Source organism: Acomys russatus, chromosome 20, assembly GCF_903995435.1.
Source record: "Acomys russatus chromosome 20, mAcoRus1.1, whole genome shotgun sequence".
Lineage (NCBI taxonomy): Eukaryota > Metazoa > Chordata > Mammalia > Rodentia > Muridae > Acomys > Acomys russatus.
The window spans coordinates 5,104,832-5,122,875 of NC_067156.1; the positions used below are offsets into that span (position 1 = coordinate 5,104,832).

Genomic DNA, 18,044 nt, shown 5'->3' on the forward strand with positions numbered 1-18,044 from the left:
CACTCTTCCTACCAGAGACCTATGTTCCTGACCCCTAAACAAGTGTGACCTTACAATTTCACTAATTCACTGTAACTCAAAAACCCCATTAATAAAAAATGGTAACACAGGATTGTGACCCCCGAATTTACCAGGTTGAGGAAGGAGAGTTTGAGGTTTAAGGCTAGCCGGGATGACACAGTGAAACCCTATCTCAAAACGAACACAGACGGGCTGAGGCGGCTCAGTGGTTAAGAACACTTGTTTTCCCGGAGGACCTGGGTTTGGTTCCCAGCATCCACATGGCAACTCACAACGGTCATTCATTGTTTCCAGTTCCAGGGATGCCCCCTTCTGACCTCCGAAGGTGGTAGGCACACGTATCCACGAAGGCAAATGTTCACACACATTAAATGAATCTTCAAAACAAAACAATAACCCACCGCAGAGAACAACAGAAAGTACTTTTAAACATTAGTGTTTCTTGACACAAAGATAAACATGAAAATATGGAGCCTGTCTAATAATTTTTGCCATTTCTTAATGCAAACAGAACAAAAACAAAAAATCAACCCTTATTAAATTTGAGACTTGGGGGCAGGGCAGTACCAAGGACTCTGGGTCCTATGAGAAATTTTTAAGAGATGAAAATTTTAAAAAGTTCCTTTTCATTTTTAGAATTTCCAAGGATTATTTGCAGAGTAGTGTCTTCTAATCTCTGCTATTTTTTAAATCTAAGCAGAAAAAAATATATAGCTTACTTTTACAAAAACTATCTTTAAAAAGGTTTTGTGATGAAACAAACACAAAAAGTTTAGTGAAACTTTCATTTGCTAGATCAGCTTTTCATCCAAGAGGCCCCAGGTAACTGGAACATGCCTAATCAAATTATGTAACTGTATTAGTGTTTTGAAATTATATTTCAACATAAATAATTTTAACAGAAGCCCAACTTCCTTTATCTGAGTACCTTTCAGTGACCTGAGATTTTTGAACATCACATGTGAAGCTCAGTACATTTTGTGTGTGAAATAGCTTTAGGTGGCACTGTGCCAAATGCTTCAGCATGGTTAATAGCAGAACAGAGCGCCACTTACTGGCTCTTGTTATTATTTACAGGATACTTACAGGAGAAACACGGTAGCAACTTCACTAAGACTAAAAACAGAATGTAGTGCACCCCAGCCCGGGAACCAGCTAGGGAGGGGTGCAGAGACACCCCACTAAACACTCAGAAGGCAAACCCTTCAGAAGGACCTTCCCTGCCTCAGTCACAGGACAGGTCATCAGAGGTCATCAGAAGCGCCCCAGCAAGTGAACAGAGCCGGGCTGGTGAGTTTTAAGATAAGCGTGCTTGTGAAAGCAAACTGTATGCCCCGGCTTCCTAGCATAAAACAAAATGCTGGTTTACCCAGGGACCAGCATTATGAAACAATTCAACAACACAGAACTCCAAATAAAAGGTGCAAAAGGCAGACCAGCTTGAAAAGGCAGATTGAGCAACTTAGTTTCTAAACACAGATAAAAGACTCAAGGCGGCTTCAACTCAGTGCTGTTTTCTCATGAGCACAACTGCAACCCACTTCACACTTAAGACAGAGACTGTCTTAAATCACCAAAACGAAGCAACAGGGCATAAAATAGAGCTGGGTATGGTGGTGAACGCCTTGAATCCCACAATTTGGGAGGCCTGAGACTAACTGATCTCCCGTGAGTTCAAGGCCAGCCCGGTCTACAAAGCCAAGGACAGACAAGGGTACACAGAGAAAGCCTGTCTCAAAAAACAAAACAAAACAAACAAACAAAAACAGAAAACGGTCAGTGCCCGGCTTATGCGTACGATGCCAGCACTGCAGAGGCTGAGGGCAGCCCCGACAGGCTCTGCTCAACAGAATAGTTAGGAGTCAGAGACCTGGAGAGCTGCTGCTACACAGGGTCTGCCAACCGTGACAGGGAGAAGGTACCCATGACATCTCAATAACACCTTTCCTAAACAAGACCAGCATGGCACCACCAGCTGGCACGCAAACATGCAGAGGAAACTGCACAAGGTCCTACACCTAGATGAAGAGCTGTAAGTGGTCAGTCGCTGCTGAGAGAGAGAGCTAGGCCACTCCCAAACAGGTTATCCCAAGTGGTCAGCCGTAAACACAAGCAACGCTGAATGGACTCGAGTTGTATATTCATGTGTGTAAACATGTGTGCACCTGTGTGTGCACACCCCCAACAACAGTAACAGTTAAGGAAGAGGTCATGAGTTGGGAGGAGGGGCATGAAGGTGCCAGAGCTGCTAAAGAGGGGCAGGAGTGATGAGGACAGAGTTACCTTGATTTGGTTGCATATTCATGTTTGGTCTGGGACCATAGTTTCCCATTGGCTGCCCTTGACTCATCGTCATCTGGTTCTGCACGGGCATGCTCTGGGATGATGGCACGGAATGGTTGTAACCTCCCATGGAGCCATGGCTGCTTGAAGGCATATTCATGGAGCTGTTTGTCATGTTGAGCTGAGTGGGCCCAGGTCCCTGCATTGGCATATGGTTAGGCCCTTTGAAGAAAAATGGTCAGAATCGAAAATGAGAGTCAAAAAGAGGCACGGTACAAGTCTTTGTTTTGTTTTGTTTTGTTTTTAAGTTACTGTAGTAACAGTCTAAGCAACAACTTGAATATTTAATCAATAGGAAATAAGTAAACAATTTAAACAGATAACTCTGATAAGGTTCATGTTGCTATTTTCCCAGTTTAGAGATGAGGAAACTGACCTTAGAAAACCAGGAAGTGTCTGGAGAAGAGTAAGGAACACTAGCTTGCCAAGACAGTGAGACTCAAGGAATAATGACATACGTGGCACTAGCTGACACAAGCAAACAGGTACCAGTCAATGAAGCACAAGAGTATAAAAATATGCTGAATACATAAAGTAGCAAATGATAAAAAATAATGGTAACATTTATATCCATGGCAACAGAGACAGACTTCAGCACAGAGGGCAGTGACAACTGGATAGCCACTTGGAAAAACATCTAGTTGGATCCCTATCTCATTTTTTCCACTAAAACTAATTTCATGTATATAAAAAATGTAAATATTAAAAGGAAAACAAACCATAAAGGATAATTTCAAACATGAAACTTTGAAAATAATCTTAGAAAGGGGAAGGCATTAACTATGCTTGAAAGCTCAGAGCCATAATAAATGGATAAATTTAGCTACATAAAAATAAATTTGAATAAAAAAAAAACTAAGGGCTGGGCATGGTGGCGCACGCCTCAGTGCTGGGAGGCAGAGGCAGGTGGATCTCAGTGAGTTCGAGGCCAGCCTGGTCTACAAACTGAGTCCAGGACAGCCAAGGCTACACAGAGAAACCCTGTCTCAAAAAATCAAAACAACAACAACAAAACCTAAACTAGAAGCTAGGGACACAGCTCAGTTGATGACGTGCTTGGCGGGCAGGCATGTGGGGCTGGGTTTGGGCCCCCAGCACACACCTGTAAGCCCTGTGGCTCACTGGCCAGCTAGTCTAGCCCAATGAGCGAGGCCCAGGCTCAGCGGGACCCTGTCTCACACACTGATCCAGCACACTGGGAAGAAACACCTTTCATACGCTGCTCAAGGAATACAGATCTAACTAAGCACTGTTTTTATACAGAGCAATTTGCAATGACTATGGATTTGTCCTGGATTTGGTTTGGTTTGGTTTTATTATACAGAATACTCTGCAGCACTGACTGGCCTTAAATGCATTATGTAGTAAGGACCACTAGCCCCACTTTAAAATGTACTTGTGATCTAATCATTTAAGTTGTAGGAAGTCTACAAGTAGAAAGTTTTGGAGTATATATATATATATATATATATGTATGCAAAAACATACACACGTGCACAGACATACCACCACACTATAAACGTCACCAGAAAATGGCATACAGATTAGATACATCTACAAAGAAGGCTGCGAGGCTGGAGCCACGGCTCAGTGGTTCTGTGCACTGGCTGCCCTTCCACAGGACCTGGGTTTGATTCCCAGCACCCACCCTAGCTCACAATGTCGGCAGCTCTAGTCTCAGGGGATCCTGTGCCCTCTGCTGGCTACTTAGAGCACTGCGCACACGTGCACAGATAGCAGGAAAAATATCTTTGTTTTAAAGGATGTGGCATAGCCACCTAAGAGAACAAGACAGCTTTCTGTACACTGAATGGAAAGAGTTTATGTAAAGGGTGTTTTCAAGGAGAGAGGGGGGGAGGGGGAGGGAGGAGAGGAAGAAAGGAAATAAATCAGAAATTACACAAGCTCCTTTCTTTCTCCCCAGACCTAAAGCATCTGATGAGGCAAAGGGTGCAGAAATTTCTGTGCCTTTTGATTTTGGTTCCATAGTCATGTGAATTTTATTTCTTAAGCTTAATAAAAAACAAAAATCACCACCAACAAAAATTTCTTTTTGAGAAATTTGATTAAAAAGAAAAAAGCTGTGACTGAAAGATTATTTGGCTAAGATCAAGTGGACCTGAAATTAAACTTATGTAAATGAACTATTAAAACTATGCTAGGAAACTGAAAACAGATGAAGAAAATATAAGCTATTTGCCTTTCAATCTCTCACAACAAACAGCAAGCTTTATACTTTAAGACAGTGATGGGTATTGTTCTAGGAGCTCCAGAGACTCTAGCACCTCTCTTCATTAGCTGGTAGGTAACGTTGGCTCAGGAGAAGTTGTTTCGAGGTGTGGGAGAAACAGCTTAGCAGGTCACAGCATCCCTGTTGTGTAAGCTGCTCTAAGCCCAGTGCTTGGAATCTACACAGTGGCACACACCTGAAATCCCAGCCCTCCTCCAGCGACATGAGAGGAGACAGAAGACAAGTCCACAGGCCAGCTGGCCGAGAGCACACAGGGCAGCGGCAGAAAGGAGACCTTCCCTCAGTAAGGCGGACAGCCAATGCCTCAGTCCCCTCTGACCTCCGTACAGAGCCACGTACATAAGCACTTAAATGTTTTAATACAATATGTCGTATCTGTTATATACGCTTTATAAAAAAAAACAGTATGTCAGGCTAACAATGAGTATATGCTTCTCAGCTGTTTCCTTGGCCTTAGGTCTCAATGTAATCTGGAGAGTTGAGTAAGAATTCTAATCAGTTTTCACCAAAGCTACGGAGCCCCAGTGGCTAACCTGGACTAGCACCGAGCCCAGGTAGACATGGACTTAGCATGCAGCTTTCTCTCAGCGACAGCATGACTGTAAACTAAAACGCAGTATGTCTCCATGGCTACCCCCGCGCTGCGTGTGGGTCATCAGTGCGGCCACCCCCGCACTGTGTGTGGGTCATCAGTGCGGCCAGCCGCGGCAGCAAACAGAGGAGAACCACGGAGACACCGCTTGCCTCCTGCGCGATGGGCTGCACACCGGGCTGAGCCGGCTACCTCGTCTCTCGGCTCAGTGCTCTCCCTTTGTTTTGCTGACTGTGTCCGTCATCCGTCCTTGGACACCAAAGCAACCACCGACCCAGCCAGCCGAGTAAGAGTATGCTGTACATGTCAATTATCGGACTAATAATATTTTTTTAAATAACAGAACTGTTGTGTTATTTTAATTTACTCTAGTGTTTATTAAAAAGTGCTTTTTTCTTGTTTGCTAATGAAAATAATCTTAAGACTCCAAAACGTAAAAAACGTTCTCATATTAAAGGCGGAGTACACTTTACCAAAAACTTATACCCCAGACTATTTGTTACACCCAAATAGCCCAAAAATGTTACTATTATACTGATGCTAAAGTCAGGCTGGGTAATATGTAAGAAAGCTTATATTAGTGTTCAGCTTTCAAGACTGCTTCTAATCAATCCCCATGGTAACGACACTCTATGAGCCTAAGCACTAGCAAGACTCTAGAGTTGGCTTTAGAACTCTCTGCAAGGAAAGACTAAGCACACTAGCACTGCAGGGACAACCCTGCTCTGCCCCCAGGTGTTCTCTGCAGTGTTCCCGTTTCTGAGTTCATACATTTCAGGTAACTAACACTACAGTTCTTTTACGGTACGAACAGGTTTTAATTCTCAGGCCACGCACAATCCTTTTTCCCCCTGAAAAGCTCCCAAAGCCAACTGTACTGCATAGTTTCAGACAGACTAAATTTAGCCAGTTCTGTTCATCAGAGGAATGCTGTGTGTCAGCTACAGCAAAGCCCAAGGGCGGCCTGATAAACACTGAATACAGGTCACGTAGCTCTGTAGCTAACAAACTCGAAGAGCGCTTGGACTCGGGGGCATTCAAAGCAGTTTTGTCATCAACAATCTAGTATCCCCTGAGCCCCCATGTCGTTTCAGTTGCTAAGCAACTCTGGTGTTAATGTCTTAGAGGAGCAAAACTTACCAGGCATCTGGCCGTTCATCTGGCTCTGCATGTGTGCGGCAGGAGGGCCCCCACCCACCAGCCCGTCTGAAGGCATGTTGTGAGAGCGAGGGGGGGGCGGAGGGCCGCTCTGGCTCATCCCTCCAGGACCCATCGGCAGAGTCTGCGTGGGCGGCTGAAAGAAGACACTTAGTCAACCAAGGGAACAGGAGGCTAAGGCATGAAAGATTCATAGGAATGGCTGCTGTCTATATTATTAAGCTGGATATAAACAAAACAATAAGTGCATTTCAGTGCCTTCTAACGCATTTTAATGATGGACTTATTAATATCATATTTATTATCCCTCATAAGTTCAAGAGCCTTGGAAACTAGACTACAATCAAAGCGCATTTTAACTTTAAAAAAATCTCACAGGGAAAAGGCATTTTCTAGCAGGCTAATACAGATTTTTCATTTATTTATTTATGATCTCTAATGTGCCTTTGCTGTTATTTAAATTACATTTAAAAAACTAAGTGTCCTTTCAATATGAACATATTTGGATGTTTATTAATGGTAGATTTTTACCTGCAAAGGAGATAATAGCAGCAAAATACATAAAAGGAGCAAGAAGTCTCAAAAACAATGTCTTTTATACTTCGAGGGTGAGTACTGGCAGTGGGAAAATGCTTTAACACAGGAGCCAACAGCTCGACTCGGCATTTCTGTGCCAATCACTGCTACAGCGGGGAATGTTACCAATGGCTTCCAAGGGTACAGGGACGGCGGCCTCTAAAGGGCCTGCGGCAGCGTTCCTAACGAAATGCTGAAGAAAGCCACTCGCTAACCCTGAGAGTTCACAAAACAGTGAAAGAACACACACACAGGCACACGCACACGCGATGCTCAACACCTGCCTCCTGCCATGCGCTGAACAGACAGACAGCTGGTTAGCTTCTCCCCAAACCCTCATTTCCAGTTGACCGGTAGGAAGAGACACACACACACACACACACACACACTCTCTCTCTCTCTCTCTCTCTCTCTCTCTCTCTCTCCACACATCTCGTCCTGCCCTCCTTCCTTCTTCCTTCCAGGCCTTACGGTGATGTCCACTTCAGCAGTTCCTCACATTTGCCACCTAATTAGTTACTATGTAGCTTTCCAGATCTGAAGACAGCAGTACTTAGCGTGCGCGCGCGCGCACACACACACACACACACACTGTTCTTTAGTCAACACCATTAACTACTCACTGTTAATGAATCACTACCAGTTGCAGAAATACTGGTTATTTCTAATAGTACCACTTGGAGGAGAAATCACAACTTTTAACCTCCTTATTAGTAAATCCAGATCACTAATCTTTAGTAAAAGTTTGTAAATCTCATCTTCAAGCCTTTAGCTTGTGTCTTTATATACTTGATAATTTAGTTCTGATTTATTTTTTAAAAGGGACATCAAGTCACAAATCTTACTTTTAATCATATATATATATATATATATATATATCACCTCCAAATCTGATTAACTCTCTGTAATTCAATCTACAGTACATCCTGAATCACCATTATTATTACAAAGTATAACAAACTCACTCTCCTGATAATAAAAGTTATCGGGTGCTGACTGGGAAACAAAAGTACCGCCCGAAGGCACTAAGGAGCCAGGAGGAGGAGGGACTGAAGGCTACAGCTCCACACAGAGGGTCAAATGGAAGAGCACGCAACGGACCTTGGCCTTTCCTTGACTGTGCAGTGCGCAGGGTGAGCCCCGGGAGAAAGCTATCATTCTGCAGACTCTTTGACAACTGCAAGAAGGAAAATGTGAGTTTAAAGCATCAAAAGAAGAAGCAGATGAAGGGGGAAACAGGAAGTGACAGAGTGAAGCAGATGGCTGGAAGACGACTGGAGCAAAGGGTCAACCAAGCCGGAGGGGCTTTCATGAAGGACCCAGCTCTCTGCAGCACACGGCTACTCTAGAGTGTGGGCAGGCTTCACAGGTCCGCCTGGACAGGGAACCTCTGGGTATCTCAACACCACAGGCAAATGGTTCCCTATGGAAGAAAGTAACAGGGATGTGTACCGCTGTTGTTCAGCCACAGTGTCAGGCATTCTGTTAAACTCACAGAGCATTATGAAAAACAGGAGGAAATATCCAACAACCACAGGATGCTGTGATACATCAAAGTAAGGACTTGGCAAAACAGCAAATGTTAGGGGAACCAACCCTCACATGTCCTGGTGGGGATGTGACAAAGGTACAGGCACCATGGCAAATGTCACCAGTCAACAAGCTTAACTCCGAGTCAGCACTGAATCTAGCAGTTCCAACTCTTGTGCATGTTCTAGAGCTGAGGACAGTGGGTAACACTAAGGCACCAAGTGAAAACACCGTGGTGTCTGCCAGCCAGCGAGGAATAAACAAAGCACCGGGCAGCATCAGAGCGGAGCAGTTAGTATCTGATCACAAAGAACCACAGCGGAAGTGATGCATCCACAGCGGAAGTGATGCATGCTCAACAGGGGGAGCCTGAAGGACGCCAAGTGAAAAAGGCTGCACAGAAGAGGCTATCACATGACTCCATTTTTACAAATGCCCAAGGTAGGCAAATGCAGGGACAGAGAGTAGAGTAGTTGCTGCCCAGTGAGGAGCAGAAGGGAGAAGTGATATTCTGTGGCATCAGATATGAGGGTTTTTTTTTTACGATTTCTTTTTGTACAGTTGTTTGGTCTGTGTGTGTGTATGTGTGTGTGAGTGTGTGTGTGTGTGTGTGTCCACGCACACCACATGACTGCCTGGTGCCCCAGGAAGCTAGAATGGGGCAGTGGGGCCACAGGAATTAGAGTTACAGATGCTTTGGGTCGCCATGCAGGCGTGATAACCGAACCCAAGGCTTCCAGCTGCAGATAGAGGTTTTGTGATTTTGATACGACATAGTGGTAATGTTTTAACTGCACATACTAAACGGCACTGACTTGTGTGTTTTATAATGGCTAACATAGTGAGTGGATTTTATCTTAATCCAAAAGGATAGACAGATCAGAGAAACAATAAGAACATTACATTTTAAAGTTCTTATTTGCACTATGTGTCGGAGATGGGGGGGTGGGTGGGGGAGGGGACAGACACTGTCAGAAGGCAGTTTGAGGGAGCAGTTCTCTAGATCAAGCCCACATTGTCAGACTTGGCAGTAAGCATGTTTATACCAAGCAACCTCCCAAATCCTGTAAGTAACAAAGACACAGAAAGCAGTCAGATTTTAGGGCTGTCAGAAACCTTAATAGCCATGCCTGATATTATCAAGAGTGGAAAAGAACGGAAGGAAGGAAGGAAGGAAGAAAGGAAGGAAGGAAGTGAAAACCAGGAAAATGAATTTCTGTAAAGTCTTAACATGTATTCCTGAGGCAGATGAAATCACTGAAATTAAGAATGCAATAGATAGAAACAAAAAAACTAAAAATATAGAAATTATAGACACAAATACAGAGACATAAGTGTGAGAAAAGGCAAACAGGACAGAGAGAGTGTGCACTGGGGACATCAGTGGTGTAAACAGCCTGTCTGCACGTGCACGGCCCAGCACCCAGAAAGCCAAAACCGGAAGCATATGCGACTGGACTTACAGAACACAGAGTAAAACAGTGACATGGCTGGAGAACACGGGCTAAGAGTTGTCCACAGTTAGTCTAAGGACTCCTGTAAAGTACTAAGACACAAGCCAGCCCAGCTCTACACTAAGATAAAATACCCCTCTGTCTGACTTGAGGATGAAATAACAATTCTTTAAGGTGAGCAAAACATAGAATTTGTTACAGGAGGTTCAGCAAAAGACAACCGTGGTCTGTTTGGAGACATGGCTCATCAGTGCAGAGTACCAGCTGCTCTTCCAAAGAGCCTGAGCTCAGTTCCCAGCACTCATAGGGCAGCTCATTACCTGGGAACTCCAGCTCCGGGGGACCCGACAACTTCTTCTTGCCTCTGCAGGCAACAGGTGCACACATGCCGCACAGACATGCAGGCAAACTCTCATACACAAAAAAGAAATCAAATCTTTTTTTTTTTTTAAAGATTTATTTATTATATATACAGTGCATGTACACCTGTATTCCAGAAGAGGGCATCAGATCACATTATAGATGGTTGTAAGGTACCATGTGGTTGCTGGGAATTGAACTCAGGATTCCTAGAAAAGCAGTCACTACTCTTAACCTCTGAGCTATCTCTCCAGCTCCCAAGAAATAAAATCTTTAAAAAAGCAAATAGTGATCACGTGTTTGAAGAGTATGAATGAATATATAAATAAATGTAAATTCCTACTAACATTCAAACTAACAATGACATATGGGGGGGAGGGGCTGGGAACAGCTCAGCAGTAAAGCAGCGCACAAGCACGAGGCCCTGGGATGGACAGATCATCAGTACCACTAAAGGGAAGGGTGCTCTCTGGGATGAAGACACAACAGCAAGAGCCGACAAGCAGAGTGTGTATACACTTCACAACACAACCTCAAAGATCCGAGCAGAAGCTGAGAGAACCAAGGGAGGAAGAGACAGAAAGAGTCAGAGACTTAGCCGGGTGTGGTGGCGCACACCTTTAATCCCAGCACTCAGGGAGGCAGAGGCAGGTGGATCTCTGTGAGTTCAAGGCCAGCCTGATCTACAAAGTGCCTCACAGTAAAACCCTGTCTCTCAAAAAACCAAGCAAATAAACAAAAACCAAACAAAGTTAGAGACTTCTGACATACTTCTCCCAGCAATTCATAGATGACCAAAAAAAGGGGGAAAAAAGGCAAAGCAAAAACAGTGGAACAGGCCAGCAGAATTAAATACAAATCACTAACAAAATTTTATTAGTCAAGGAAGCAATCACATGAGAGCAGAAATAAATTTTAGTTGAGTGATTACTAAATGCAGCATCACTGTGGTAGGGCAGCACAGGGTGCATGCACAGAATTCTTCTAAGCCGTTGGCAAGGCGAAGGATGGAGGAGCCATGCTCTGAGACACACTGAGCTGCACAGCAAGATCCTAGCTCAAAAAAGGACAAAGAACCATGAGATGCAACAAGCTACAGGCAGATGATAGCTTATAGTTTAAAGAAGTCAAATGCTGGTTCTTTGAGCTACCAATGGCTGGCAAACCTTAGCAGAAATAATCAAGAAAAAAGAATATACAAATTTTAATTAAGAAATTAAAGTATAAACAGCGAGCAATACATACTTAATACACTAAATTAAAACAGAAAGCCAGAGACCATTCAGAGCAGGTTTAAATAAGGCATCTGATAACCTGGATGAAGTAGAGAAAGCATCTGAAATACAGAGCTTAAGGAAAGTGACACAAAAAATACAAAGTCTGAGGGGCAGTGTGCAGTCCAGCAGTGGAAGAACTAAAAGGTGAGGCCCTGGATTGTCCCAGCAGCAAGAAAGGAGAAAGGGAGGTAAATTTGAAAGTTTCTCTATTAAAAACAAAAACAAAAACTTGATCCAGGCACTCTTGGGACGCAGAGGCAGGCAGATCTCTCTAGGGTTGAGGCCAGCCTGGTCTACAGAGCTAGCTCCAGGGCAACCAGGGTTACACAAAGAAACCCTGTCCCGAAAAACCAAAACCAAACCAAACCAAACAAAAACCTCGATCCATAATTTAAAATCTTTCCTGAGCAGTTTCCAGTTCTTTGCAAGGCTATTACACCCTGACAAAGATATTTTAAGAGGAAAAAAAAAAAAAAAAAATCACAGGACTTGTTTTCAGACACTAAAAACCACTGACCAAAACAGAGCAGAGCAAGTCGATAGAGCAGTGAACGGAGATGCGGCACATCATAAGCAGCGGACTTCACTCTGAGAATGCAGGTCAGCGCACCGGGCTGGGGGAAGTGACACAACGCACCAAATCACCAAAGTGATGTCTACAGACTATGAAGAGAAAACATTCAATAAATTGAATAGCTACATATAATAGTCCTTTGTAAGTAACAACAGGAGCGGACCTGGCCAGGTGGCTAAGCAGGTAAGGGGCCCAAGCCCCACAGTCCGAGTCTGGTGAGTAGGGGTGTGACTCCAAGAACTCATCTAAGGTGGAGGAGAGAAACACCGCCACTGAGCTGCCCTGTGATGCCCACAGCATACATGGCCCTCACGAGCCCCATCTCACTTACACATGAAATAATCATTCTTTTTCAAAAGGGCAAAGGAATCAAATAAAACTAGCTTATAGGAAGTTTACAACCAACATCATCTTACTAACGAAATATTGCACTCCTGCCCCTCCTGCAGTTATGGAAAAAAATAAAAATAAAAAGACATGGCGCATGCCTTTAATTCTAGCGCTCTGGAAGGCAGAAGCAGATGGATCTCTGTGAGTTTGACGTCAGCCTGGTCTACAGTATAGCAAAGGCCATACAGAGAAACCCTGTCTTGAAAAGAAAAAAAGAGAGAAAGACAAAAATATTTATTAATGCTGATATTCAGTAAAATAAATCAATAAACAAATAAATGTCAGAAGTAAACTGAAAAAAAGCAACAACAGCAAAAGACTGAGAAAGGAAACCAACTCCTTTTTTCTTCCCAGATGCATGCCAGAGTACACACGTAGAATAAGTGAATACATACATCAACTGTGTTACTGTGCGTTTCCAAGAATCTGAAAATGAAATTATCAGCTGGCAGCGTTTATCGTAAGACGAGATGAGACACTGTTGAGAACAGCTGAAGACAGGTGGCAACAGAGGGATGTGCATCTTTGTTCAAGGCATAAAGATAATGGGGTTTTCCAACATCAACCCAGAGAAGACTTGTAGGCCATACATCTAACCCACAGCTGGCTTTTCCCAGGAATTCAAACTCACCCTAACATTTGCACGTACCTGCGAAGGATTTCAAATAATATCCGGGGACATCTTTTGTTCTTGGCTGTCTTAGACTTGCTTTGTAGACCAGGCTGGTCTTGAACTCACAGCGTTCCACCTGCCTCTGCCTCCTGAGTGCTGGGATTATCTTAAGAACCATGACTAGCAAACATGAAAACTAATTCTAAGGTACAATAATAAAAACATGTGCTTGGTGCAAGGACAAACTAACAAACCAAGAAAAGTGCCTAGATGTTGGTCATAACTGAGAACTCACGCACACAGTAAGGAAAAACAACTAGCATTCAGTTGTCAATGAACACTTCCCAATAAATGGAGCTGAGTGTGATAATATGTAACAGATTGTACATAAAGCCTTTCCTTTTATCCCCACCAGAACCTGAGTGCAGGATGCTGTTGGATAAGCTAAGGAAATACAGGCATACCTTCATAACCGTGACACAGGAAAAGGAACACTTACATCAGAGAAATGTTCATCCAGTGCTGTTACAAGCAGACCAAGGCAACTTTCAAAGTAGAAGATATGTGAAAGAAATACAGACAACAAAAACTTACAAGGCCCTGGGTTTGTAGGCCAACACTGAAGTCTGGGTTTGAGGCTCAGTTTTTATTTTAAAAACTCCTACAATCAATTAGGAAAAGGTCAAAGAACTAAAATCTAGTCAAGAAAGGGACTCTGGGAACTCTGGGGATGACAGCAGTGTTCTGAGGAGCAGTAAGCTCATGGCTTTATAGAAACGACATGAGAGCAGCTGGGTCCCCCACTGTCTACTCCCAGCATCCCAGGTACCTCTCCTCCATCGCTTAGTTCAATTCTAATTTTCCACGTTTGTCACCACTCAGTGTCTGTCAGTTCTACTACACAGTAAGTTAAATAAGGCTGAGGGCCACAGTTACATTATTTGTTTGTTGTTGGGGATCTCAACCACCCAGTAACTACTTTATAAATATGTGAGAAATAGCTATGAAATATAAAGTAGAGGCCTTCCACTGAACATTTGTTTTCCCCAGTGCAGGAATCTCACAGTCTCAGCCAGGGTCTTGGGCATGCTCATAAGCACTCTTCACTGACTCTCCTCCTGGCCCCACTATTTCTTCACCTCTTCTGGAAATCTCAGACCCTAATCCTTGATTATCTCCCATGCTCAAATCAACTTATCCCAAATCACGTGAACCCACTTCCATGCTGAGGACCGTGAAGCCACCTCCAATACCCCTTTCTCATTCCTGCTGGCATTACATTCTCCACATATCCTCTGCCCTCTACACCTGCGCTGGCACCATGTCTACCACCTCCTCCTGCACCTCCTGCGGCTACTGCCACATCTCTGGTGTCACAGCTGCCGCCTTCTGAGTCCTTCAACCCACCCTCTTCTACAGCACAGTGTTCAAGAGTCTGCACAGGACCCTGTTAAAACAGAGTAACTTCTCAACTCTCAAAGAAAAGACCCAAGTCCTTCGAGCAATCCACAGAGCCATCTTCTGCTGGCATGCCTCCTTAATCTCTCATCAGCCAGGGGCCTTCCCACTGCTCCCTTAGCAAGAGACAGTTTCACATCAGCCACTTTGCCCAACTTCCTCAAACGCCTGTTCAAAGGTTGCCTTCTTAGTACCCCAAATACACATCTCCTGCTCTCTGCCTTCCCTCTCCACAGCTTAGCATCTTTCAACACCCAAGAAGAATGTTCACTATGCCTGCCTTGCCTGATGGAAGACAACCAAGAGTGAGGCTTCTGGCTGCTTTGTCCACTGACTTCAGAAGCACTAGCTGCTACAGCCTAACGTATTGTCAACAATATACACTCAATAAATTAACGACTTCAAAAACTTCAGTTTACCATAAAACTATAAATCACCACATCAAATTACATTCAATATCTCTTTGGAATACAAACAAACCACTACAAACAGATGTTTAGCTTCCTCACTGTCATGTAACTGGCATTAATAAAGCTCTCGCAAGGAGGCACTCCACTGACACAGAAACGTGAGAAATCACAAACTAGCAACAAGAGACATGTGCACACGCAAACTGCGGAACGCTGGTAAAAGCTATACACGCACGTACACCAGAGCCTTGGTTGGCCATGCATTGACACGGGATGCCACAGCCTCACCAATCCATCCGACTGAGATGGGGTCGACTCTCGTCGTCGGGTTGTCCTGGAACCTGTGATCCTCCTAAGTGAGCCTTCACTTCCAGTAAGAAAGGAAAGTGCATTCCTCTTCCCAGGAGAGGAGTTTTCTAGAATATGCTTCAAGGCAAACAAAACATGGGCTGAGGACACGGCTTATGGGAAACACATGCTTCGTACATGTGAAGGTCTGGATTCATCTCTAGGAACACAGAAAGTTAAAATAAAGGTTTTATCACTGTTCCCCAGTTAAGCTAGCTGCTGCCCATCCTCATCTCCTCCCCTACAGCACTTGGGTACACCACGGCACATGGTCACACCCAGCTTCTAATGTGGGTGCTGTGACCCACAGTCAAGACTTATATTTCTGACCGTTTGCTCCAGCTGGTGAACTGTTTGAAAGTATTAGGAGGTGTGGCCTTAGTGGAGGAGGTGTGCCATTGGGGTAGTCCACGCCACTCCCAGCTAGTTTTCTCTACTGTAAGTCTCAGCTTTTGTCCAGCGCCAGCCTGACTGCTGCCATTTGTGCACAGCAAGCTTTCTTACCGACTGGGCCTCCTCTCCAGGCCCAAGTACTTAAGGATGTAAATGACTTTATATGCAAAAGCTGGAATCTAACTCATAGCCTTGCCAATATCAGGCGATTAAATGCTCAAACCTACAAGCTACAGGCACACCATGCACTAAGGAAATGAAAGACAGCATGTCAGCTGGGTGCAGTGGGGCACGCCTATAAATGCCAGCACTCGGGAGGCAGAGGCAGGTGATGGCTGTGAGTTCAAGGCCAGCCTGGTCTACAAAGTAAGTCCAGGACAGCCAAGGCTACACAGAGAAACCCTGTCTTGAAAAAAACCAACCCCCCTCCCCCCCCCCAAAAAAAGAGGAGGAGGAGGAAAGAAAGATAGTATGTGTGTCGGTTAATCCTGGATGTCAACTTGCCTGCTTGAGCAGAGCCCAGGAAAACGTGGCACACAACTTCTGAGTACCTCTGGGGCTCCTTCCTGAAACCATTCCATGGCTAAGTTTTGACTAATCAACTTTAATCCACCCACCGACTGATTGAGTAGACTACTGCAAGCAGTGAAACAAAGGGACGTGGGACCAGCTGAGGCCGCTGGCCACTGGGGTCACTCGCTGAAGGGTCCTTTCCTGCTGATTCTCCTGCTTCCCTGGCCTTCTGCCATGGTGCTGCTGCCTTGCTGGAAAAGCCATGGAGCCAGCTGACCTGGCTCCTGACCAGCTGACTCCTATTCCTGAAAACGTGTTGCCAAAGTAAATCTTTAATCCTTAAGTTGTTTTCTTGGGTAGTCTGTCACAGCAACCAAAAAAACAAAACAAAAAAAAAACTAGCACATTTATAGTCATTCTTTATATTGTTTTTACATCTAAATTAATTTGCTTAAATTATAAAAGCAATGCACTTACAAACATGATAAAAATAAATACAATTAGACACAACAGCTTAGTATACACATTTCTTGAAATTTAAAACAGACCTCTATGAACATATGCTTAATTTTTTTCATATGTTTAAAATTTAAACTAGGACAGCACTATTGCGCAATTTTAAAATATTTTTATTTAATTTTAATTTAAGTGTGTTGGTGTGAGGGTGCCAGATTTTGGAGTTACAGACAGTTGTGAGCTGCCATGTGGGTGCTGGGAAATGAACCCGGGTCCTTTCAAAGAGCAGGCAGTGCTCTTAACCACTGAACCATCTCTCCAGCCCCTATTGTGCAATTTAAAAACATCTACTATACACATTCTTTATTATTGTACAAATCAACCTTATTGAAGTATAAAATTATACCAAACAGCTTCATCTGTTTTTTTAACTCATCCTTAATGCTGCCACTGGCTCCTATTCATTGGTTTTATTAATATAAACACGTCAGTGAGCAGCTTTATACAAATACTGTTGTGTACTTGTATAAGGAGTAACAGGTTGTGGGGCTGGGGAGATGACTCAGTTGGTCAGGCGCGTCACACAAACATGAAGAACTGACTCCACACCTCCAGCACCCATGTACAACTTGGGAGTACAGGGCTGGAGAGATGGCTCAGAGGTTAAGAGCACCGCCTGCTCTTCGAAAGGTCATGACCTCAATTCCCAGCAGCCACATGGTGGCTCACAACCATCTATAATGAGATCTGGTGCCCTCTTCTGGCCTGCAGGTGAACATGCAGACAGAGCACAGTATACATAACAGTGAGGACCAGGTTATGTAAGATGCCTTGACACAAAATAAAAGACCTAGAACTGAGGAAAATACCCAAAGCCAACCTCTGGCTCCACACACAAGCCCATACATGTGAACACACTCATACATACTTTAAAACACACACAACGTATGTGCATACAATTAAAAAAGTAAGATTCATCTTCCAACACCTGGGTTCTTCTCTTCATCACTTATATATAGCAAAGAGAGTCTATGCCCTGTAGCAAACAATGAAACATTATTTCCAATTAAAGTCAAAGAAACAACCTTTACGTTCCAATAGATGGTACCTAACTTTTTATACCTAAGCAAACAACATAGCACACTCTCTTTCACACACAAATACACACACTCTCTCCCTCTCCCCCCTCCCTCCCCTCCCTCTCTCTCTCACTTCTATTCACAGAAAGATAGAGTCAATCTCTTTATATACGCAGATTAAACTGCAGAGGCTTCCGAATTTTACAGATAAAAGTCCAGCAGAAACTATGTTTGTCTTTATTGGTAAA

General features: G+C 43.9%; 1 protein-coding gene across 3 annotated transcripts in view; it reads right to left on the minus strand.

Moving 5' to 3' along the window:
• The window catches only part of Ss18 (SS18 subunit of BAF chromatin remodeling complex), a 61,728-nt gene that overhangs the window by 21,788 nt on the left and 21,896 nt on the right, over positions 1-18,044 (minus strand). For all 3 annotated transcript variants that reach the window (XM_051163080.1, XM_051163079.1, XM_051163078.1), the window contains exons 4-5: positions 6,348-6,501; positions 2,305-2,526 (exon numbers count right to left, since the gene is read on the minus strand). In XM_051163080.1, coding sequence (XP_051019037.1) covers positions 2,305-2,526; positions 6,348-6,501 — 376 coding nt within the window. The remainder of the gene's footprint in view (positions 1-2,304; positions 2,527-6,347; positions 6,502-18,044) is intronic.